Source organism: Fistularia commersonii, chromosome 35 (genome assembly GCF_037954325.1).
Source record: "Fistularia commersonii isolate RoL2024-O1a breed Wild chromosome 35, RoL_Fcom_v1.0, whole genome shotgun sequence".
In the NCBI taxonomy this organism is placed as follows: domain Eukaryota; kingdom Metazoa; phylum Chordata; class Actinopteri; order Syngnathiformes; family Fistulariidae; genus Fistularia; species Fistularia commersonii.
In genome coordinates, this window is record NC_141318.1 from 4,840,543 (window position 1) to 4,864,159 (window position 23,617).

A 23,617-nucleotide genomic window follows, 5' to 3' on the forward strand; every position below is an offset into this window, starting at 1 on the left:
GGTTCATTTTTCAACTTTTAATATTCCAGTCTTGCTCGCAGGTTCATCCGGAGCATCCACGTCGGCGAACGGCCGTCACTCGTTGGATTCAAAAGAAACGGTTTGGCTTTCAGGGGTTACAGTGAGGCGGATTCAAGGCAGTTCAGTTTACAGGCTGAGGACTGAGAGATTAAATGGTGACAGTAGCGGATTAGGGGTTACGATATGTGGCGTTTGCTTTATGAGCATCTGCGTGGCAGTAGTTAAGTACCCAGAATCTTCACTCTACCCCCCCCCCCACCCCCCCACCCTCGATCTAAATTCCACACTAAAATCCCCTGCGTTTAATACTACCATCTGTGCTTTTCATTCACCTGTTAAGAGCTATTATTGCTTTGTTTCATTCGCTCCCCTCCTGGTCCCGGAGTCCTAACGTCTTAATTGCTATGCAGACTCAGCGGGCCGTGCTCCTTGATCTAAATTCTATTTCTCAAATAAACCACTTAAAAAATATTTTAAAATTTCGATCTCAATCAAGAGGCTACAACTAAAAAAAAAAAAAAGAAAAAGAAAAAAAAATCTTATTAGTCAGAAAGTAAAAATATGTTTTACATTCAAGAGCTGTAATTTTTAACAAGTCGCAGGCCATCAGAGTAGGAAGGCCTGAGTGCAAGCATCCAAACTAACTAAAAATCCAATCTTGTTTCAAACAAAATCCTACAGGAGTCCCGTTCCACTTGAATAATCCCTTAATAAATTGGAAAAAAAATACTATTTTTTAACCAGGCTGGAGAGACATCGCAAATTTCAGGCAGGGTTTGAACGTGCCACGGAGATCCGTCTCAATAAGCGGGGGTTTGGAGACTGGGACACCACGGACGAAGGCAGCGACGGCTAGAAATGCTCACGGCGAATCACGGCAGCGACTCGCTGATATGGAGAGTGCGGGGAGGGTCACGGCGATGAACGTTTTAACGGGGATACCTGATCGTCTAGAACCTAATCTGTGCCGGAGTGAATTAGTTCTATACTATTCGAGACTAAACATTAAAGTCGATTAAAAAAAAAAAGTTTAAAAAAAGAAAATTTGAAAAAAAAAAAAAAAAAGACAAGTAGTTGTCGCATTTCTTAGATTAACAAAATGAAGCAGAGTGATTATTATTATTACTCTGCTTTGTTTTTCCCCCCATTTGTCACAGCTTTGGTTCAGAGAGCAGGTATTTGTGCACTTGAGTCTCTTGAGAGGAAAAGAAAAATAGTGACACCTGGTTCCTGATACCCAGGGCCCTCAGGCTTCCTCAGTCTCTCTGAAGAGACGGTTGTGTTTTGCTGAAGAGTGGAAATGTGATACATTTGATGCTGCTCGGCCACACTCTCGGAAGAGACTCTGCATTCTATCTTTTCTTATTAAAAATCACAAAGTGCGTCAACGGCGTTCGGGGGGCGGGTCGTGCGTGTGGCGCGGGAGAGGAGAGAGTGGCTTTTCTCTGCGGCGGCGTTCGTCGCCGCACGCAGATGACGAGGGAGGGCAGTTCAGCTCAAAAGTTCTGGCTGGTGTCATTTGTCCAGGGCGGGAGGGGGATGGGGGGGGGGAGTTGGCGTCTTTTTGTCCCCCCCGTCTTCTCATAGCAGGATCTTGACTCCACCTTGTGGAGACTGGGCTCCCTGCAAGACCCCTCTCGGAGGAGCTGGTCCAAACTCTAACCGCTTCACTAAACTGCAAGACAAGACGTGGACACACACATAAGGGATTTGTCATAATGCGTAACACTTGTTTTATTTGAAATACTGCATCCCGTCCCGCCTTATCAACGCAAATCCACGTGGACCGGCTGAGCTAACAAACGGGCCACACACCCTCTACCCGATAAAGAACGCCACGTCTTCTGCTTGGGCATTAAAATCGGGCTGAGAAAGCCCCGGAAACTAACATTGCATAAGCTATTCTGTTTTGTCTGTTCAAAATAAATAAATAACAGTGGCATCAAAATTCGTCACGGACATCCGTGTGAATTATCTGTGTGTTTTTTGGAAACATGTAAGGCGAGACAAAACTGGACAAGATTAGCAGAGGAAGTTTCCGAAACACAGAGAACAATACCCTCACGTAATGTCAGACGGCGGTGGTTTGGAGCGGAGTGTGTGTGTGTGTGTGTGTGTGTGTGTGTGTGTAGGGGGGGAGCCAACTCCCGTCTTTTTCAAAGTAAAAGGGACGCTGCAATTTTGGGAGGGCAAGGAGAAAATAAATCCGCCACATCCAATATTACATGAATCAGCACACAATTGGGGGGGGGGGGAGAATAGGGCTGTCTGTACGTTAGACATCATTTCTCAGCCCTGAATCAAACACTGCCCTTGATTAAAAACACACAATGAAAAAAAAAAAAACAGTCTGGACAGAATTTGTTTTACACAATGACTGTCCTGTAAATAGCTCTCTGTGAAATCTGCTCTGTACAGTTGAGTACAGTGACCCTCAGAAGTATTTATATTCACATTTGAGGAAAAGAAATAATACAGTAACATCCTTGACTTAGTTTAATTTGCGCTGTAATTGAGCTCATTACACAATTTGCTCCTGTATCATAAAATTTGCCCACTGAAATGAATTGGAATTGGCATTATTATCCCTGATGTTGTTGCTGCTGTCTATTCATCAATGTCTTGCTATCTTCTGTCTCTCTATTTGAATTTATATTTATTTTACTTTTTTGACATTATAACTGTGACAAAGGACTTTCCCCTATGGGAATCAATAAAGTTTATCTATCTTATCTTGAAGATCTGATGAAGATGCAGACTGTGGCGGTCACTCAACTTGCTTGCCACGCACTTAATGCTAAAATGTATTGCTACATTTAGCTTGCACACCACGCTACACTTTATCACTAAACTAAATTTAGCAACTGTCCTCTTTTTTGTTTACATGATCAAGCCATCCCTGACTGCCTTTGAATGAGCCTTCTGATGCCTCATCTGTTGATGTTCCAGCCGTCTGCTGCACCAAATCCCTGTAAATGTCTGCTGCCTTCTCGCAGATGATGCTCTCAGTCACAGTATCTCACCTCTGTTCTTCACGGACAAGTTGACAAGTCGCACACCTCGCTCGTGTTTTATAAAGATTTTTGATAAGCTTGCGAGTGGCTGGTGGCACGTCCAGTTGTTTTTAAACACCACTTCAACCACATCAGTGCAAAATGCTCATCCCGCTAGCTCCCAAGACCTCAACTTGTACCACAAAGCAAAATCAACTGAGCGACGGCTCAAATTTCGGATAACTTGGAAATTGATGCACTCATAAGTTAGGGTTCCGCTGTCCTCGTATACCAGAACAAGTTGTGCTTCCAAATTAAGTCAAAGAAAGAGTCTGGTCTGATCCAAAGGGGAACTGGTGGGTTTTCACAGCGGTTCCGCTGCCGCGCCCATTCCTCACCTGTCATACTGCGGGGGCGGGCTCATGCTGGCGGCTTGGACTTCCGGGCCTCCTTCGATACCAGATGGGCTAGCGGAGCCGGCCGCGAGGGCCGGTCTGTTGACAGACGTGTCGTACACAAAGTCTCGACACGATGCTAACTTGGACTCCAGATTCTGTTGGGGGGGGGTGTGAAAAGGCAGCAGTCAGCTTAAAGCCACCAAACATGCGGGGTTTAAGACAAAAATTTTGAAAACTCACTCCAACTTTTCTCAGTAGCTCCCCAACAATGTTAAGTGCAGATATTCTAGCAGAGGTAGTGAGGGGGGTTCCTGTTAGACCATCACCTGAAAAGACAACATAAAACAAGTTGTTGGTATGAAGTACGCACATCATGTATTACTGCCAAAGTCTGTCAAATCCCACCTCTCCTGATGCTGGAAGCAGGGGGTGTGACGAACGAGGTGAGGGGTTTGGAGGGCGTGATCGGGGCGGAGGGGTTGCAGGCGGCAGGGTCCGCTCGGTCCGTGTCTTTGCCCAAGCTGCTGGACGGCCTTCTCTCCTTCTGACGCACGGCAAGCTCTTGCCGAAGATCTGACGAAAACGGCAGAAACAATTTTTTGCATTAACTGTAATCTGCGGTTAAGCAAAACAACTGTAGCACAGTAATCCAACAGGGAAGCTGATGCATCACTTCCGCCGCAGGGATTCATCCCCAAACACTGTTGATTAACTCTTGACAAACGTCAAAAAAATGAACTTATTGGAACGAATTTGGTCTTGTTCTCTTGGATCAAATTGGAAATATCTCCCATACTGTCAACATCCAGATGCGCGTGAAGTAAAACTGCGGATCATTTAGTTAGAGAGGTCACAGGGTTTACAGTTCTCCCCTTGGGACGCATTAAACATTGTTTTCATTTAATTCCTCTGGATGCAACTGTTGGGGAGCCATCCGTTTCATTCCCCTGATCTGTAAGAAAAAAACTAAATCCCAGCACAAAAATTCAAAATACTGTAAACTCCAGAGCAGGCTGGGATGCGGTTTTCAGTCCAAACCTGTTCCTCCCTCACCTCACCACAGAGGTTCAGAGCAGGTAGGAGAGCTGAAGGTCACCCCATCCCCTCCCAGTGGAACACATCACAGCTTGGTGATGCGGTCATGAAATGAGGTCAGATAACAGTGACACCGTCCCAGATCTCTATGAAGAAACCTCACAGATCTCTTCCACAGAGACGCAGACAGAGCTCTGTCCTTAAAATGGAGGCATAATACAAAATGTCTGAAAACACCAGTGGAGATGAAAATTAAAAAAAAAAAAGATGAAATAAAAATGAAATAAATGTTTCGGTTTGCAGTTTCTGTTTTCCATTACAACTAGCTCCTTATCAGTTTGTTTGTTTTTTAATGTTTGATAATGGATTTCGTTCGTACAGTTTTGTTTGGTCTGAGCCAGGAACTGCGTTTACCTCTGGCTTCGTCCTTGAGTCGCTGCACAGACTCAAGCAGGTTCTCCTTCTCATCCAGTTCACTTTCAAGAAACGCGTTTCTCTCGATGACTTGGTTCATCCGCTGTTCGAAGTCCTCCAGGGACATGATGGTGGCCCTGAAAAAGTGCCAAGTGGCCGCAGAACAATTATACATCTTGTGAAAAGAGAATGCAAACCTAATGACTCTGTACACATTAAGACACTGACCTTTTGGTCCTCTCCAAGTCATCATTGGACTGTTCAAGCTCTCTGATGTATTTTTGCAAGTGGTCTCTGACTGCTTTGGTCTCTGCCAGGTCTTCCTCCAGAGTTGAGATGTGCTTAAAGGCATCAGAATGCTGGGCTTCGAATTTCTCCTGCAAACATCAAATACATTTATATCATCAATAATTTGGCTGTCATTGCAGACAGATCAGTCTAATAGAGTATTTCTGTTAGAAGTACAACACTCGAATCAAAGTGAATATTTTATTCTCTGCCAGCTTCTCTCCAACGACCTTAGAAAAATCGGACGCCATTCACGTCTGTCCCCCTTGGACAGCAGAGCAAAAATAGCGATCAGGTGCTTTGTATCGTGGCAGCAATTTTGCTACTGGCCATAGATAGGGCACGCTGAATTAGGATGCCTAACGACTGAGGGTCTGTGCTCATTTTCTTTCCACCCAGGCCACTGCTAAGCTGTCCGGCTCTCAAACTCTTTCACCTTTATGTTTTCCAGTTCCATGCGGAGTCGGCTGTTGTCTGAAAGCAGCTCCTTGTTGCGACCCTCGCATTGCTTCAGCTCGGCCTCCAGCTCTGCCTCGTAGTCTCGACTCATCTGCTGAAATTCCTGCAGTTCGTCCTGCGCTTCCAAGGCCCTGGTGACAACAGAGCATGAAGATATAATTCACAATCAGGAAAAATTCAGCTAGGGGACACACACTGAGGAAATGTCTGTTCGGGGTCTAACATTTTAATAACGTTACCTTTGCTGATGTCTGTCTGCCTGCTCCTTCCAGAAGCCAAGCTCCTCTTCCAAGGAAGCAAACTTGCATGTCGTGGGCTCTACCATGTCTCAGGGTTACAGTGATGAGATAGGAGACCAAACTAAAAACAACACAGCAAAATATTAATACAACTACAGAAGATTAGGAACCCGTTTAGTAACAAAATCCATTCAAATGTGCCTGACTCATTGAAGTTGATGAGTCTGTCACCGATTCAAATTTTCTGTAGTCAGAACTGCTTAATCAAACAAGGCTTCTTTAAATTTGTTTTACAACACCATCTCCTTGTGTTACTGTTGAGATGCAGGGAGCCGACAACAAAATCTAACACCTGCCACAGTGAAATTTCTTTTTTCCTCTTGATCAGCACACTGTCATTAGATACCACAAAGATCAAAGTTATTCTGAATGATTTACTGAAAAAACAATTCACTGACAGCAGAAAACTCATGCCGGATACGTGACAAAGCACAGCTGTGTATCTTACAATTAGGGCAGATTAACTGTTTCACTTGACGAATTACATTGCTATGTGTTTGTCATGACATTCAAGGCAAATCCTATCGCGTAAACATCCTTACGATTAATCCATCGGCATATTCTAACGGGTGCTAATGTGGTAAAATATTTTAGATTATCTTAGTAACGGATTCCAGCAAAGCAGTCGTGCTACTTTCAGACATGCGGCGTACAACAAAATGACGGATCAACAGTTTGTCATAACGGATAATAGGGTTTACCGGTAGTCCTTTCATACTGCCTATGTTTTATAATGAGATTAAAATAAAGCCTCTGCAGCCGTTTTAAGCCAAACAAACCGGTATCAATAGAGAATTCGGATTCGGGGGGAGGAGAGGGGGGCTGGCGACAGATGACTATTCAAACCACAACAAAAGTGCTAACTTAGCAAATGCTACGTTGTGATGCAACCGCCGCCGCAATGCACTTGGTAGTGCTTTGAACACAGAGTGAGAATCGCAAGGAAATAATTACGGAAAAGAAACGTTTACAACTTTTGAATTGGAAATAATTTGAGGGGAGGGGGTACATCTAACATGACTGTTGCTTCGAACTAAGCTAGTGACAAGAATCGGCTAACGTATGAAGAGAAACGTTAAGTCGGAAAGCGTAGTTCTACCCCGCCCTGAAAACTCGGGAAAATAAAAAAAACTTACCCTCATTCGCTATAACATACCAGTTGAATAAATGTATATCTCGAAAAAGATAGTTTTCTCAGTTTCTGACACTGATATTGTGCGGCTGCCATAGACTAATCTCACCGTATGTTAGCTTACCACAGAAGTCACGCAAGCCCGGTAGGATTCATAGGGATCCAGGTCTCTACTCGCCAACCAAATACAAACGAAAGCGTCGATTCTTGAACACCATTGGTCAATATGGATGACGACAGAGAAAAGCAAGCCAATCGTATTTATTCGTCGGATATGTAGTGCGGAAGGCGGAGCTCATTGCACTGTCACTCCAAAACAATCCAGAAGTCTGTTGGTCGAAAGCAAATCACAATCGAAGATTTATATTTATGGATGTTTGGAGTCATGGATCGTTTGTTAGCTCCCGAATAGTCAGTGTCGTTTAACATTTTAATTCTGTAGAAGTTTTGAAAAAAAGAATCAATGTTGACAATCTGTTAATGTTCTTATAAGTCCCGACACACATTACATATACACATCACATTACACTTACATTTTCAGAGTGACCCACATTATAAATATAGAACGCGTGCTTTTTTCCCAGAATGCAATGTTTTCTGAGGAAAAACATCATTTCGATGGTGTTTGCAGAGGTTGATACAGATATCCTGTAAAAATAAGAATGGAAATACTAATTGTAAGGTTTGGTTTTATTTTCAACATGCACAACTGCACAACAATCAAAGCATACGGTGCCCCAGTGGTCCCTGTGATACTTGAAAATTAATTATTATTTTGTATTTAAAATGAGAGGAGTGACAATAAAATGAACTCAGAACTCTGTCTTGCGAAACACGTTACTTTTAAGAGAAAAAGAACACAAGGCACGCTTGGCATCAGGAATGTAAATACGCAGCTATTAGTTCCAGGTGCTTGGCTTACATACGTTTCAAAGGCCTTAAAGATCCTGAGATTCTCCGATTACGCTTCCATCATTGGATGCATCAACGATGACGACAACGAGGAGTTGTCGCAAGTCTTGTCGAGGTCCTGCACGACCAGCTGTGGCTCTTGGGCAGCTCTTTCAGCCAACGATTCATGCCACCCTGATGCAGAACTGAATGCTTTAGACCAGGGGTGTCGAATTCAAATACACAGTGGGCCAAAATACAAAACTGGGACAAAGTCCCTGGCCAATGATATTTATTGAAAAATATCTTCCCCCAGATATAACAATGAACTCAAACAAGTTTTGCTCAAAAACTAAATATGGAACAAGCATAGCTTAATACTATACCTTCTGCAACTTCTGCTTTACGTCCAGGTCCTTGTAATTCATCGTGTCTTCTTATGTTATATTCTTTCGTAACAGCCATGCTAGCTCCACACACAAGACGAACAGGTCTGTCCTTTATATTCGTGAACAGATAATGTGCCTCCCACCTGTCTTGACAGCTCCTGTTGTCCAATCTTTTGTTTAGCGCTTTTTGTGGAGGGTGAAATTAATATGCCTGATGTGACTGTAGCATGGCTGTTAATGACTGTCAACAATAAAAAAGGAGCGCTTGTTGGTTCGACAGCTTGCTGACATACTAGCAAAGCATTGTGGGATTTGTAGTATTAGCAGTACATGTGGCGGGCCAGCTTTAATGCACATTTGATATGATCTTGCGGGCCAATTATAATTACACTGCGGGCCATATTTGGCCCGCAGACCTGAGTTTGATACATGTGCTTTATTCGTTCCTTTGTACCCACAGCCATCAGACTGTAAAATACACAACTCTGACCGGCCGGAGGTGCATCTGTGCTACCACCACCTCACCACCTCACCCATTCATTCACGTGTCATGCCCTAACTCTTTTTTTTTCATCCTGTTGATCTCAGCCCACTTGCTTCCTGCCTATTTTTGTTGATTTATTTTATTCTTATCATTGTTAATGTCACTCTGTTTATGCTGTTGGTTAGTTTTGGTTTTCTACTTTCACCCTCACTAACTTCCTTGATGTTGTTGCTGTTCTATTCATATTTATTTGACACTTATAATTTGTTACGCTGCTGTGAGAGAAGAATTTCTCCAATGGGGATGAATTGCACTTTTTGTAAGTCGCTTTGGATAAAAGCGTCCGCCAAATAACTGTAATGTAATGTAATGTAATGGGATCAATAAAGTTTTTCTTATCTTATATTTTTCTTTACCATTTATATATTCATTTTGGACCTTGTTTTCAAAACCAATGAACAAAGTGCGCATTTTCACATGCATGAAACACCAGCCTTAACTTTGAAGTTGCACGGGACTCATGGATGACAAAGAAAAACTAGATAGTCTGCAACCAAATTGTTGAGTCACCAGTACTTTCCGTAAGAATGTGTCTTGGCACAGAGCACAAATGTCTGAAGCTCCTCAGGAAAAACATATCGGCATTCTCCAAAACAGCAGTCATATATTTAGCTTTTTGAGATGGATTTGGCATGAACCGTCTGGTATCTGCCAGGGGGATTTGAGGTGAGGTCTTTTCTTTGACCTCCACTGACCCCAGGTGAGATAACGGTCATCTTAAAAACATGGCTCTCATGTCTGTGTGTAGCTTTTGTTTGGACATCGATCTTGGTAATGAACCACTGTGCACTTACAACCCACTTTAATTCTACTATCTTAGTGATGGATAATGCATTGATACTCTTCATCCTCTGCGGCATCAGTAAGTGCACAAGAGTGAGGGCAGGTTGGGTAAGACTGTGGTTTTTAACCTAAACGCAGTATTTCTTTGGTCCCCTAAAGAGACAGATAGAAAAGAAACTGTGTCGAGGAGATATGATGAGTTCTGTTACTCTGATGAAAAGTGTTGCCATGGTGTTGATTCACACTATTATAACCCAAACGGTTGCTGATGATTAATGTGTTTTAAATGTACAAATGGTGTTATCTGAATGGGACTATGGCAACCCTAACCCTGCACATGCTCAGTAGCACAGACTGGGAAGACAGCCCTGAAACTGCTGAGTCATGAATAATAAGGGCCCAGCATGACGGTGTGTGTTGCAAATCACTCCCTGACCCTAATGGATGACGTCTTTTGTACGTGGATCAAGCCTCAAGTCGCTATTGCTCATGAAACCCAGGCACAGGTGACTGAAAATATTTAGGCAATCCACATTGGTTTGCTCAGACACTCCAAGTCATTCGTTATGATCCGTCTCTCATTTGTTCATTAAATCTTTTTTTTCACCTGTCGACCCAGAGACAGACCCTGCGACTTCCCTCCTCTACTACAAAACACACAACTACATATTCAAATATATCAAGTTGACGGGGTTTGCTTTTGCTCCTCATTGCCTCAGCAGGGATGGTCTTCATCACCAGGTCTTGCTGTCTAGTAACAACTGTAACATTGAGGAGAAGCAAAGTCAAACCAGCTATATATTCAGTCACCATGTTCTTATTTTCTTGACGTTGCCAATTATTGTCTCTTACCGCAGAGGTGTTATTCTTTAGCGTCACAGGCTCCTTGTTTGGTCTTGCGTGAGCACATCCTCTTACTGTCCATCATATCCGTCCTCACCCAACTCAGAGTTCGTAGAAGGCACATGGTGTCAATCTTGCCTTTGCCAGCCTCTTGGAGCAACTCAAACACCTGTCAGTATGACACATTAGCCCTATTTTCTCTTGGGAAGGGAAAAAAAAACATCTCCTGGGAGTTGCTGATAAAAAACAAGACTCACCTGCAGGCACTTGAACGATTTGAGTTGGCTCAGGTTCTCTTGCAGGAAGAGCAGATAGATACTGAGGTCGTTGTAGAAAGGCGTGACCATACCCAAGGTCCCGAAGCCCGGCAGCATCTCGTAAGGCCGGAGGAAGTCGGAGCTTTGACGCGCCGGTCCGAAGGTAGAGTAGATCACCAACGGGGCCAGGAGCACGTACACCACCAGGTTGATGTAGCTGAGCAGCCTGAAGACGCCCACCGCCGTGAGTTTACACTGGACCGCCGACGGCACCTCGGTGTCGTTCATCAGCAACCCCGTGCGTACATCACAAAGGAACTCGTCGGTGAGGGACGCCAGCTGGATGTAGTAGCCCAGGTAGACGCAGGCCAGCAGGAGGATCAGGAGGCTCAGGCCCCGGTACGCCATGTACATCACCACCAGGCGGCGGGAGAAGCGCTTGGTCTTCAGATACTGCTCCACCAAAGGGTACTTGAAGCAGCCCTCGGTCAGCTCCAGAGCACTGCGTCCAAAAAAAAAAAAAACACCTCGTACGCATTGCAAAAATGGAAATTCAATATTATTTGGCCACGACAGGAGAGTCTGGCGGGAACAGGCTTTTCAATTTCACTCGAAGTCTTACAAATAAAATGGCGTTCGAAGCTGTGTTTTATTTTGCTGCCGCTACAGACGGGGCTTCTATTTGCAAATACACTGCTAAAAAAATAAAGGGAACACTTAAAAAACACATCCTAGATCTAAATGAATGAAATATTCTTATGAAATACTTTGCTCTTTACACAGTTGAATGTGCTGACAACAAAATCACACAAAAATGATCAATGGAAATCAATTGTATCAACCCATGGAAGTCTGGATTAGGAATCACACTCAAAATTAAAGTGTAAAAACAAACTCCAGGCTGATCCAACTTTGATGTAATGTCCTTAAAACAAGTCAAAATGAATCTGTGTTGCTTCCTGAGTGGACACTATGACACAGAAGTGTGATTGACTTGGAGTTACATTGTGTTGTTCAAGTGTTCCCTTTATTTTTTTGAGCAGTATATATTTGAGTACAGACGCGATTCGGATGTCAACATTTTCAGCTTTTTAACGACTCCAGTGTAGTTCATATATATATTTCGTATTTTCTAATACACCCAGACTGTCAAACATCCAGCCTTTTTAGGGTTCTTTTAGTTTTTGGCATTGCTGTTTTTTTTTTCCTTTGCAAAATTCCACCTTTCTCTTCACCGGCACATCTTTTTTGACTCTTTCTGTTTACTTTTCTTCTCACGAGTGAGCCTTCTTACACTCTTTACAATGTTCATCATCATCCGGAATCAAAATATCCTTTATTAAGTCACCTATCAGTTATACATGCTTTTTTTCACCTTTTTTTCTGTTTCCTCACCTTCACAGTTTCCTCTTTGAGACTTGACATCTGCTGTTTCACTTTGTTTAACTCCTTTTTTAAAATTCTTTTCTCCTTTCCTTCCTCTCAGCCTCTGGTAATTTCAGTATAAATACCGAAATATAAAGGGTTTGTGTTTTTGTCCAAAACTCTCAACGTGAACTTCACGAACACAGGATAAACGTCTAAGATAACGAAAGTGTCGTGAGATTATTATAGTAATACTCCATGTTATATAACGCCACGTGTTTACCTATGACTGTCCAGGGGCGAGTCCTTGCTTTCAACGGACGCCAGGTTGTTCGCAAACCTGATGGCACGGTTGTAGAAGCGATCGAGCTCCTCCATGATGAAGCTGAGGTCCGAGGAGAGGTGCGGCGCCACGGTGAAACGCCAGAAGAGGGTGGGGATGTACGTGATGATGGCCAGGAAGAGCAGGATGTATGGAAAGAACTTGGAAGGGGAGGTCAGCAAGTAAAGAAAAAAAAAGACCATAACATTATTATCCAAGTTATAAAGGCTGCGTTGATTGTTGCTGTTCATTGGTCAAAACCGGACAAGTAAAGAAGCCGGACCATTACTTGTTGTCATCACCATCGTCTTATAATTCCATTACTATGACACCCCAAACAAAGTCGAGCATTATAGCTGCCAATTCCCCATGTCTGCTGTGAGGTCTGCAGGCCTGCTCAGGCCTTCTGTTGGACCTGGACCATCTCCAGATATATTGCGCATTTGTTTTTACGTAAATATTTATATATTGCACTCCGGGAGGACATTCCAAGGCGTGGTTGATTTCTGTGGGACCGAATTGCCAAATGTTTCCAGGTCCGAAGCGAGACGCAACAGTGTCTTCAATCTTCTTGTTGTGGCAAGAAGTCCAGTTCCCACAACAAGAATTCACCATGACCTGGATGACTGAGAACCTCCACAGATAAGTCCAGTACCTTGTGTAGCCACAGAGGAGACGTGTTGCTCTGTTGTTGCACCGCCGCCCAACAGAAGGAGTCCACGTACCCCGCTCGGTTCCTGGAAAAGGGTTGGGGTGAAAAACAGCTGATCTGGGAACCTGGAGGAGGGAAAATGAAGAGTACCAATGAGCCGCCATTGACAGATAATAAAGAATACGCAGCCCTTTTTTTTCTCCTGCATCTTCTATTTGGTCGGGCGATGATTGCGCCAAACGCTGTACGATGGGAGTACTAAGGGAGGTTCAGTCAGACACAAATGACCACATCAGGGAACAAATAGCAGGCTGTTAGCTTAGCAGCAGGTGGGACGTCTAATCAAGACCACAAGTTGCTGCTGAAACCAAATGGGATGATATCTCCGCTTTGTTAGCGCGAACTTCTGTACAACATAATTGTTTGTCTCCATTACGCAACGGGTGGCATCTTTGATTCTACTAATGAAATCACAATCTTAGTGGAGACTGTAGATATATTAAAAGAAACTCCCGGTAAAGACATATCCCAACACTTCCAGTGTCTGAAAGTTAGATAAGAACGTCTCATTTGAAGGAAACACAAACCTGGTTCAAATTTATAACTAGGAGGAGCCGAGGGGGAGGGGGAGGGATTACACAAACTAAATACACAAATTATTGCTGTGTTTAAAAAAGGAGATGCAACGCCGGTTGTGTTTACAAAGACGATAGGCTGTTTATTTTGCGGTAGGTCACTGAACCACACGCAGCGGCCTGACTTTGCAGGGGTTCGGCCGAAGTTTAAGCGTTGACGTTCCTGGCGTTGCCGGACGCAGAGCCGATCATCAACTACGGCAGCTGCTCTGACGCCACGGTCTGAGTGTGAGACAAGGGGAAGGGTTCTTGGCGTTTACATCTGTTGCTGGGTGGATATTTTTTAATCAAAATATTCTTAATTTTTTTTTTGGTGAATATTCTCAAGTCCTAGATATGTTGTGTTTTTTTACTTTTCTATGCCTCAAGACTGCTTCAACACCTTTTGTATTTTTTTTTTGTACTGTATGTTAAAATGGTCGCATACACCTTTATTGATTTACATTGATTAGCGACACGCACTGCACACACACACACACACACACACACACACACACACACGTGCACTGGGCCCATGCTTTCCCAGTAAGTTAGTATATGCTGCCCAATGCTAAAAATGATCAAAATGATCTAAAACTGGCATGAATGTGTACAAATGAATGTTGGAGTGTTGTGTATAAATATATGTTGTGAAGAAATATATAGGTATTTTCACTAACTCCAGTACTTTAGCAAGGGTGAAAGAGACACTTTGTTTTCATGTTGTATTTATTTTTTGTCCAAAAACCTAATAGGTCCCATTCTGTTAGTCAGCAAATACCTGGACATCATTACAGTTAATACTTTTTTTGTGTGAGAAAGAAAAGTCTGTTAGTTTTGCATGACAGAGTGGATGATTCGCTTTTGGGATTCCTGAGCCATGACAAAAACTGAGAGCCGCATATTGTTTATGCGTGGGAATGTAGAATTTCTATGGTAAATGAGGCTTTATTTGATGAGATTTTTTAATTTGCATATTTGGCCTCCGACTGTTTCACAGGTATGTTACATGGTTTTCATGTAAATTGTTCTGATTTATCACTGCACTGTGTGCAGTTTGAGTGATGTGCCTGTGGGTTTTTGTTCAGTTCTATTTTATTTCGTTTGTGTAAATGTATGGGTTTACTTCTGAAAAAGAGTACATGTCTGTTTATGAAAGCCTAATTTGAGATGTGTATTCATTTTTGAACAAGGTTTAATTTCATGTTTATTTTTATTTATAATTTTCATGTTAAATCGAGAGCCGGGCAGCGAGTTAAGCGAACCGGGCGGTTGTGGAAAAAATATAAATAAATGTGCAGAACTTGGTCAACTTTAGCACGGTTCCTGCTTGGTTTTCACCATCCTGCCCCTGAAACACATCCATGCATTTTACTAAATGGATATAATACCCCAACAAGATTATCATCGTTTCCAAAATGTTGCAGGATGGGATCCTGGGGGTAAGGAGATACGTCTGCAGACACGAAAAAGATGCGTGTTTTTCGACTCACCCACGGAGACCTCCTGAGCGAACGCCAGCGAGATGAGAAACAAAGGCAGCCCCGCCGCCAGAAGCGTCACTATTTTGTCCAGCGCCAGTTCCAGACGCACCCCTTTGTACTTGCCCTCCGCGCCAGAGGGCTCCTTCAGCAGAAAGTCGGAGAAAACGTATTCTGTGGCTACATGGGCAATCGCCATGATGGGTTAAAACAACAACAATTAAAAGAAAGGAAACAAAAAAAAGCCGGTCTGATTGGTAAAAGTCGCCTCCCCTCTCTCTGGCGGTGTCTCCTTTTTTTCTCTCTTTTTTAGTGTGTTTCTATTCTGCAACTGAAAGTGGAGTTTCAATAGTCGTCCTCCTGCATGAATAAACAATTCAAACCAGTGGGCTGCTATCGGTGTCCAGCCATCTTCATCATCCACCGCGTCTGAGCGCAGAAGCCGCTGTCCCGTTCCAGCACCCCAGACAGCGCAAGCAACAGGGGAGACGCGCTGGCCGATCGGCCGCTAGGGGGCGCTGTACGACACATTTAAACATTTATTTGTTTTTTTGTAAACATCCATCACTCACTTGTTTCTGCGTGGATAAGTTCGTGGAGTGGCTGGGGTGGACTCTAATCAGCTCGTGTAAGCGTTTATGTGAAATTATTGCACGACTGTGGTTTTTACACATGTTTTTTTCATAGTTACACATGTGTTCTAAGAGTGGGAATATTAAAATGTGGCTGCAGGTTTTTGCAAAACAATAAATATACATTGAAACAAGACGTCTCCTTGTTAAAGAACAAGATGTTAAAGTACTGGAATTAGTGAAAATGCCTATGTATTTCTTCACAACATACATTTAGCAGTCACTTCGGATCAGTTTTTAAAATAGCACCAGGAACGTCTCAAATCATAATTGTAGCCCAGCCTCTCAAAGGAAAAGGGAATTGCGTGACCTCCTGTGTCGTCATTTAGCACAGAAACATTCAAATATTTGAAGAATGTGAAATGATAAAATCATGTTAAAACCGGAGTTCTATTGCTCCGCTTGTTCCGAGACTGAATCATCTTGTGTGTGTCAATATTTGGATTCATGTAACAGTTTTATTATTCAAATTTCCTAAGGACAAATTCTTGTTGACTGGTATTGACTTGAAGATATTGATGTTATCACTCACACTGTGCAGGAGTGTAGCCGGGTGTTGTGCACAATCCATTTTTTTTTTGATGACTCTTGTGTCTTGAGTTGCAATTCTGGAACTGGAAAGAAGATAAGTCATGTAATATTCTAAAGCTAGCAACAAAGCTGTGTTGGAAAATTATAACACCATTATCTTCCATAGGATTTTTTTTTTATTTTACATTGGTATCTACCTTGTATCTACTCCTGATTTTCCATTGTATCACTTTTTTTCTGAATACAGCTGGTTGTAATTGATTAATTGGCAGCAATTTATTAATTGGCAGCAAAAAGCTATTAACCCACTTGTTCCTCACCAGGTCACTGTCGCACATATCAATGCCGCAGCCAAGAATGCTGCCGATGATAAGCTTCGACAGAGTTTACGACGCTTTGCCGAGACCCACGCTGCACCTGCTACTGTTGTTATTGTTTCATGTGAGCACATCTTTAGACACAAGCCACGACTTCTTAGGGCCATCTCACCACGAGGCCTTCACTGACAGTATACCATCTTGAATGATGGTGGACGGATTTTTGTTGTTGCCACTCAGATATTGCGTTGATACTTTTCATCCTCCCCAGCATCAGTTGTTCTTCTGTAAGTGCACAAGTGTGAGGGCAGGTTGGGAAAGACTGTGGTATTTAACCTAAACGCTGTATTTCTTTGGTCCTCTAAAGAGACAGATGGAAGAGAAAGTAGCTCCTCCACAGGTGATGAGTTCTGTCACTTTGATGAAAAATGTTGCCATGGTGTTGATTCACACCATTATAACCCAAATCTTCAGTTACTGATGATTAATGTTTAGATGTCCAAATTGTGTTATCTGAATGGGAGTATGATAAACCTAACCCTGCACATGCTCAGTCGCATCCAACTTATTCTTTATGATCCTCCTCTTGTTTTTTCACCTGTCGACCCAGAGACAGACCATGCGACCCTTGTCCTCTAAGACAAAACACACAACTACATGCTCAAATATATCAACTGCACAGGATTTGCTTTCACTCTTCATCGCCTCAGCAGGGATCGTCTTCATCACCAAGTCTTGCCGTCCACTAGCAACTGTAACATCTAGGACAAGCAAAGTCAAACACACCATTTATTTATTCACCATGTTCTTATTTTCTTGACTTTGCCAAATATTGTGCCTTACCGCAGAGGTTTTATTCTTTAGCCTCACAGGCTCCTTGTTTATTCTTGCCAGAGCACGTCTTCTTACTGTCCATCACGTCCGTCTTCACCTGACCCAGAGTTCGTAGAAGGCACATGGTGTCAAACCCGCCTTCGCCAGCCTCTTGGAGCAACTCAAGCACCTGTCAGTATGACATGTTAGCAAGATCAGGAAGGGAAAACGACATCTCCTGGGAGTTGCTGATAAGAAACAAGTCCCACCTGCAGGCACTTGAACGATTTGAGTTGGCTCAGGTTCTCTTGCAGGAAGAGCAGATAGATACTGAGGTCGTTGTAGAAAGGCGTGACCATACCCAAGGCCCCGAAGCCCGGCAGCATCGCGTAAGGCCGGAGGAAGTCGGAGCTTTGACGCGCCGGTCCGAAGGTAGAGTAGATCACCAACGGGGCCAGGAGCACGTACACCACCAGGTTGATGTAGCTGAGCAGCCTGAAGACGCCCACCGCCACGAGCTTACACTGGACCGCCGACGGCACCATGGTGTCGTTCATCAGCAACCCTGTGCGCATGTCACAGTGGAACTCGTCGGTGAGGGACGCCAGCTGGATGTAGTAGCCCAGGTAGACGCAGGCCAGCAGGAGGATCAGGAGGCTCAGGCCTCGGTACGCCATGTACATCACCACCAGGCGGTGGGAGAAGCGCTTGGTCTTCAGATACTGCTCCACCAAAGGGTACTTGAAGCAGCCCTCGGTCAGCTCCAGAGCACTGTGTCAAAAAAAAGAAAAAAAAATGGAAAATTGTAAAAAATGGAAATTCAATATTTATGGCAATGACAGGAGAGTTTGAAGCAGAGTGCAGCCAGGAACAGGCTTTTCAATTTCACCAGAAAGGTCTGTTAAAGTTTCACAAATAAAATTTCATTCAAAGCTGTGTTTAATTTTATTGCCGCAACAGATGGGGCTTCGATTCCCAGATACACTTTGATACAGACGCGATTCGGAAGTCGACATTTTTAGCTTTTTAACTACTTCAGTGTAGTTTATATACATAGTATGGATACACTTTGTGTCCGGGAGACCAGGTGGAAAGGTAGTAAGGCTAGAAGCTTAGGAGCAGGCTTTAAGTTGTACTATTATGGTACTGACAAGAAGAGAAATGGAGTAGAAGTTATCTTGAAGGAGAAGTTTGTTAGGAACTTTCTAGCGGTGAAAAGAATGTCAGATATACTTATGAGTCTGAAACTGGAAATTGAGGGTGTGATGCTCAATGTTGTTAGTGCCTATGCCCCGTAGGTGGGATGTGAATTTGAAGAGAAGGAGAAGTTCTGGAATGAGCTAGATGAAGTGATGCAGAATATTCCCAGAAATGAGAGAGTGGTCATTGGTGCAGACTTCAATGGACATGTTGGTGAAGGCAATAGAGGGGATGAAGAAGTGACGGGCAGATTTGGTATCCAGGATAGGAATGCAGAGGGACAGATGGTGGTAGATTTTGCAAAAAGGGTGGAAATGGCTGTAGTGAACACTTTTTCCAGAAAAAACAGGAACATAGGGTAACTTATAAGCAGAGGTAGGAGCAGGCAGGTAGACTCCATCTTGTATAGACGAGCTAACCTGAAAAAGAGATCAGTGACTGCAAAGTAGTAAGTAGTAGGTGAGAGTGTAGCCAGACAGCATGGGATGGTGGTTTGTAGGATGACTCTGGTGACAAGGAAGATGAAGAGGACAAAGACAGAGCAGAGGATAAAGTGGTGGAAGCTAAAAAGGGAGGAATGTTGTATGGTTTTCAGGGAGGAGTTGAAAAAGGCTCTGGGTGGTCAGGGAGAGCTTCCAGATTATTGAACAACTACAGCTAGTGTTGTCAGGGAGACAGGTAGAAGAGTACAGTACTTGGTGTGTCATCTGGAAGGAAAGAAGAAAAGGAGACTTGGTGGTGGAATGAGAAAGTGCAGGAGTATATACAGAGAAAGTGGTTAGCAAAGAAGAAATGGGACACTGAGAGCCCTGAAAAGAACAGACAAGAGTAGAGGGAGATACAAGGTAAGGTAAAGATAGAGGTTGCAAAGGCAAAACAAAGGCCATACGATGACTTGTATGCTCGGTTGGACAGTAAGGGGGGAGAGAATGATCTATACAGGTTGGCAAAACAGAGTTAAAGATGGAAAGGATGTACAACAGGTCCAGATGATTAGGGATAGAGAGGAAAATGTATTGACAGATGCTAGAAGAGTGATGGTAAGATGGAAAGCGCACTTTGAAGAGCTGATGAATGTGGAAAATAAGAGAGGCAAGGGTAGAAGAGGTGATTATTGCAGACCACAAAGTAGCAGAGATTTGTGAAAGTGAAGTGAGGAAGGCATTGAAAAGAATGAAGAGTGGAAAGGCAGTTGGTCAGGCTGACAGATGAGGTTAGACAGGAATCTCCATGGACCATGATGTTTGCAGATGGCACTGTGATCCGTAGTGAGAGCAGAGAATGGGATGAGGGAAAATCTAGAGAGGTGGAGGTATGTGCTGGAAAGGAGAGGAATGAAAGTAAGTCACAGCAAGACAGAATATATGTGTGTGAATGAGAGGAACTCAGGTGGAGCAGGGAAGCTACAGGGAGTGGAGATCAAGAAGTTGGAGGATTTCAGGTACTTGGGTCAGCAGCGGAGTGTGGAGAAGAAGTGAAGAGACAGGTTCAAGCAGGTTGGAATGGGTGGAGAAAAGTGTCAGCAGTACTATGTGATAAAAGACTGTCAGCCAGAATGAAAGGAAAGTTGTACAAGACAGTGGGGGGGACCAGCGATGATGTATGGACTAGGGAGGAAGACCAGAAAGAAGATTTATGCACGTTGTGAGAGAGGATATGAAGGTAGTTGGTGTGAGAGAGGAGGATACAGAGAATAGGGTTAGATGGAAAAGGTTAATACGCTGTGGCGACCCCTGAAGGGAAAAGCTGAAAGGAGAAGACAAAGAAATAAAATTACTTGAGTAGAGGTGGCGCCAGGCGTTTACCTCTGGATGTCCGAGGGCACGTCCTTGCTGTCAACGGACGCCAGGTTCTTCGCAAACCTGATGGCACGGTTGTAGAAGCGATCTAGCTCCTCCATGATGAAGCTGAGGTCCGAGGAGAGGTGCGGCGCCACGGTGAAACGCCAGAAGAGGGCGGGGATGTACGTGAGGATGGCCAGGAAGAGCAGGATGTATGGAAAGAACTTGGGATGAAAAAAAAAGTCCATAACATCATTATTATCCCCGTCATAAAGGCTGCGTTGATTTTAGCTGTTCATTGGTCAAAATCAGACCGGTAAAGAAGCTGGACCATTACTTCTTGTCATCACCATTGGCATGATAGCCACCAATTCCCCATGTCTGTTGTCAGGTCTGCGGGCCTGTTCAGGCCTTGGCCGCACCTTCTGTTGGACCTGGACCATCTCCAGATCAATTGCGCATTTGTTTTTACGTAGATATTTATATTTTGCAGTCTTGGAGGACATTCAAAGGCGTGGTCGATATCTGTGGGACCGAATTGCCAAATGTTTCTCGGTCCGAAGCGAGACGCACCAGCACCTTCTTGTCTAAATCTTCTTCTTGTAGCAACTGGACTTGAATTTCTTCACTTGAAGACGTTTCACTTCTGGACTGAGGAGTGAAACGTCTTCGAGTCCAGTTGCCACAACAAGAAGATTTCATCAAGAATTCACTATGACCTGGATGACTGAAAACCTCCACAGATAAGTCCAGTACCTTGTGTAGCCACAGAGGTGACGTGTTGCTCTGTTGTTGCACCGCCGCCCAACAGAAGGAGTCCGCGTACTCCGCTTGGTTCCTGGAAAAGTTTTTGGGTGTAAAACAGCTGATCTGGGAACCTGGAAGAGGGAAAATGGAGAAATCCAATGAGCCCCCATTGACAGATAAGAAAGAATACCCTGCTCTTTTTTTTCTCCCACATTCCTTTATTTGGTCGGGTGATGATGCACCAAACCCTGTATGATGGGAGTACAAAGGGAGGTTCAGTCAGACACAAATGACCCCATTAGGGAACAAATAGCAGGCTGTTAGTTTAGCAGCGGGTGGGACGTCTAATAAGGACCACAAGTTGCTGCTGAAACTGAATGGGGACGATCAAGGATCTTCCTCTTTCATCCATTGAATCTGGTGACAATTACTTGAAATATCTCCGCTTTGTTAGCGCAAACTTCTTTACAACATAATTGTTTGTTTGCGTTACGCAACGGGGGGCATCTTTGATTCTACTAATCAAATCACAAACTCAGTGGAGACTGTAGATATATGAAAAGAAACTATTGGTCAATACATCTCCCATCACTTCCTGTGTCTGAAATTTAAATAACAACATTAATTTGACTTAATTTCATTTTAAATGTAATTGTATTCTTTTGCTGCCTCTTGGCCAGTACTCCCTTGAAAAAGAGGCTTTTAATCTCAATGGGACTTTCCTGATTAAATAAAGGAGAAAAAAAAAACATCTCATTTGAAGAAAAGATGAACCGACTGAAATGCAAAATCATGGTTTGAGAGTTGTGCTCCACTCCTGGTTCACATTTAATCTTATTACCAGTATTTTCTAAGTGTCTGCCAGTTTACCGTGCAATAACTGACAAAGAAGAAAAGTCCCAGGGGCATGAAACATTGTTAGGGTTGTTTTATTGGGTGAAGAACTAGATTTAGAATAGAAGTCCTCAGAGAATAATAGTGGGGAAGTATCTGGCGGGAGCGGGTAGTAACAACAACGGAATTACACTAACGAGATTATTGCTTTGTTGAAACAGCTGATGCAACGCCGGTTTGTGTTTACAATGACGACAGGCTGTTTATTTTGCGGTAGGCCGAACGCAGCGGCCTGACCTTGCGGGGGTTCGGCCGAAGTTTGTGCGTTGAGGCTCCCGGCGTTGCGGGACGCGGAGCCGATCATCAGCTGCTGCAGCAGCTCTGACGCCACGGTCTGGGCGTGAGATAAGGGGAAGGGTGGAGTCTGCAACCACGCTTATAAGCAGTTGCATCCATGCTGAATGGAAATAATACCCCAACAAGACCATCATCGTTTCCAAAACGTCGCTCGACGATGGGATCCAGGGGGTATGGAGATACGTCTGCAGACACGAAAAAGATGCGTGTTTTTCGACTCACCCACGGAGACCTCCTGAGCGAACGCCAGCGAGATGAGAAACAAAGGCAGCCCCGCCGCCAGAAGCGTCACTATTTTGTCCAGCGCCAGTTCCAGACGCACCCCTTTGTACTTGCCCTCCGCGCCAGAGGGCTCCTTCAGCAGAAAGTCGGAGAAAACGTATTCTGTGGCTACATGGGCAATCGCCATGATGGGTTAAAACAACAACAATTAAAAGAAAGGAAACAAAAAAAAGCCGGTCTGATTGGTAAAAGTCGCCTCCCCTCTCTCTGTCGGTGTCTCCTTTTTTCTCTCTTTTTTAGTGTGTTTCTATTCTGCAACTGGAAGTGGAGTTTCAATGGTCGTCCTCCTGCATGAATAAACAATGTAAACCAGTGGGCTGCTATCGGTGTCCAGCCATCTTCATCATCCACCGCGTCTGAGCTCAGAAGCCGCTGTCCCGTTCCAGCACCCCAGACAGCGCAAGCAACAGGGGAGACGCGCTGGCCGATCGGCCGCTAGGGGGCGCTGTACGACACATTTATTTGTTTTATAAACATCCATCACTCACTTGTTTCTGCGTGGATACGTCCGTGGAGTGGCTGGGGTGGACGGCAGTGGGTTTAAAATCAAATGAAACACAACCAGTCAGTTACGATTACACATGTATTCTAGCTGTGGGAAGTGTTCCTTCCAAATGGAAGGTAATATTCAAATGTTGCTGCTAGTTGTAAAAATGTATACAATATCCTATTAATAGTTGTAAATACGTTTCTTTTGATTCTAATTATAGTGAAATAGAGAGCGAACAGAATTGTCGTTCGGTAAAAAAGATGAACGGTTAAGACGGAAAAATCAAGTCATTATCTTCACGCTTGATTTTTATTTGCGACAGCTGCGACTGCTTTCTGGCAGTCAGGATTACAAAAAGGTGCGGGTTTCCGTAATAATGTAAAAGACAAGTCCGGCTCAGGTATCTTAATATTTTTAAGGTACAAGTTGGCATTAGCGAGATAAAGGTAATTT

General features: G+C 43.7%; 3 protein-coding genes across 6 annotated transcripts; all 3 read right to left on the bottom strand.

The window, feature by feature from the left end:
• Positions 1-2: 2 nt before the first annotated feature.
• On the bottom strand, positions 3-7,225 carry LOC147213952 (nuclear distribution protein nudE homolog 1-like). Of its 3 annotated transcripts, none has more exons than XM_086142219.1 (9): positions 7,044-7,176; positions 5,848-5,968; positions 5,586-5,739; positions 5,090-5,238; positions 4,862-4,998; positions 3,818-3,985; positions 3,653-3,738; positions 3,413-3,567; positions 3-1,696 (listed from the first exon to the last, which is right to left on the bottom strand). In XM_086142219.1, the coding sequence occupies exons 2-9, from the start codon at positions 5,931-5,933 to the stop codon at positions 1,603-1,605; spliced, it is 1,029 nt and encodes a 342-aa protein (XP_085998345.1). In that variant the 5' UTR covers positions 5,934-5,968; positions 7,044-7,176; the 3' UTR covers positions 3-1,602. The 3 variants fall into 3 exon arrangements, with proteins under 3 accessions (XP_085998345.1, XP_085998346.1, XP_085998343.1); XM_086142220.1 differs by having other exon boundaries at positions 764-1,696; positions 7,164-7,225; XM_086142217.1 differs by having other exon boundaries at positions 764-1,696; positions 7,064-7,162.
• A 1,967-nt stretch (positions 7,226-9,192) lies between these two features.
• LOC147213953 (pannexin-1-like) lies at positions 9,193-16,507 on the bottom strand. Of its 2 annotated transcripts, none has more exons than XM_086142730.1 (6): positions 16,345-16,507; positions 13,089-13,210; positions 12,395-12,594; positions 10,747-11,248; positions 10,499-10,658; positions 9,193-10,407 (listed from the first exon to the last, which is right to left on the bottom strand). In XM_086142730.1, exons 1-5 carry the CDS (start codon positions 16,505-16,507, stop codon positions 10,509-10,511), a joined length of 1,137 nt encoding a protein of 378 aa, XP_085998856.1. In that variant the 3' UTR covers positions 9,193-10,407; positions 10,499-10,508. The 2 variants fall into 2 exon arrangements, with proteins under 2 accessions (XP_085998856.1, XP_085998855.1); XM_086142729.1 differs by having other exon boundaries at positions 15,193-16,482.
• Positions 16,508-17,283: 776 nt separating this feature from the next.
• On the bottom strand, positions 17,284-23,095 carry LOC147213954 (pannexin-1-like). Its single transcript, XM_086142728.1, has 6 exons — positions 22,615-23,095; positions 21,211-21,332; positions 20,479-20,678; positions 17,743-18,244; positions 17,504-17,663; positions 17,284-17,421 (listed from the first exon to the last, which is right to left on the bottom strand). The coding sequence occupies exons 1-5, from the start codon at positions 22,799-22,801 to the stop codon at positions 17,514-17,516; spliced, it is 1,161 nt and encodes a 386-aa protein (XP_085998854.1). The 5' UTR covers positions 22,802-23,095; the 3' UTR covers positions 17,284-17,421; positions 17,504-17,513.
• Between the last annotated feature and the right edge of the window lie 522 nt (positions 23,096-23,617).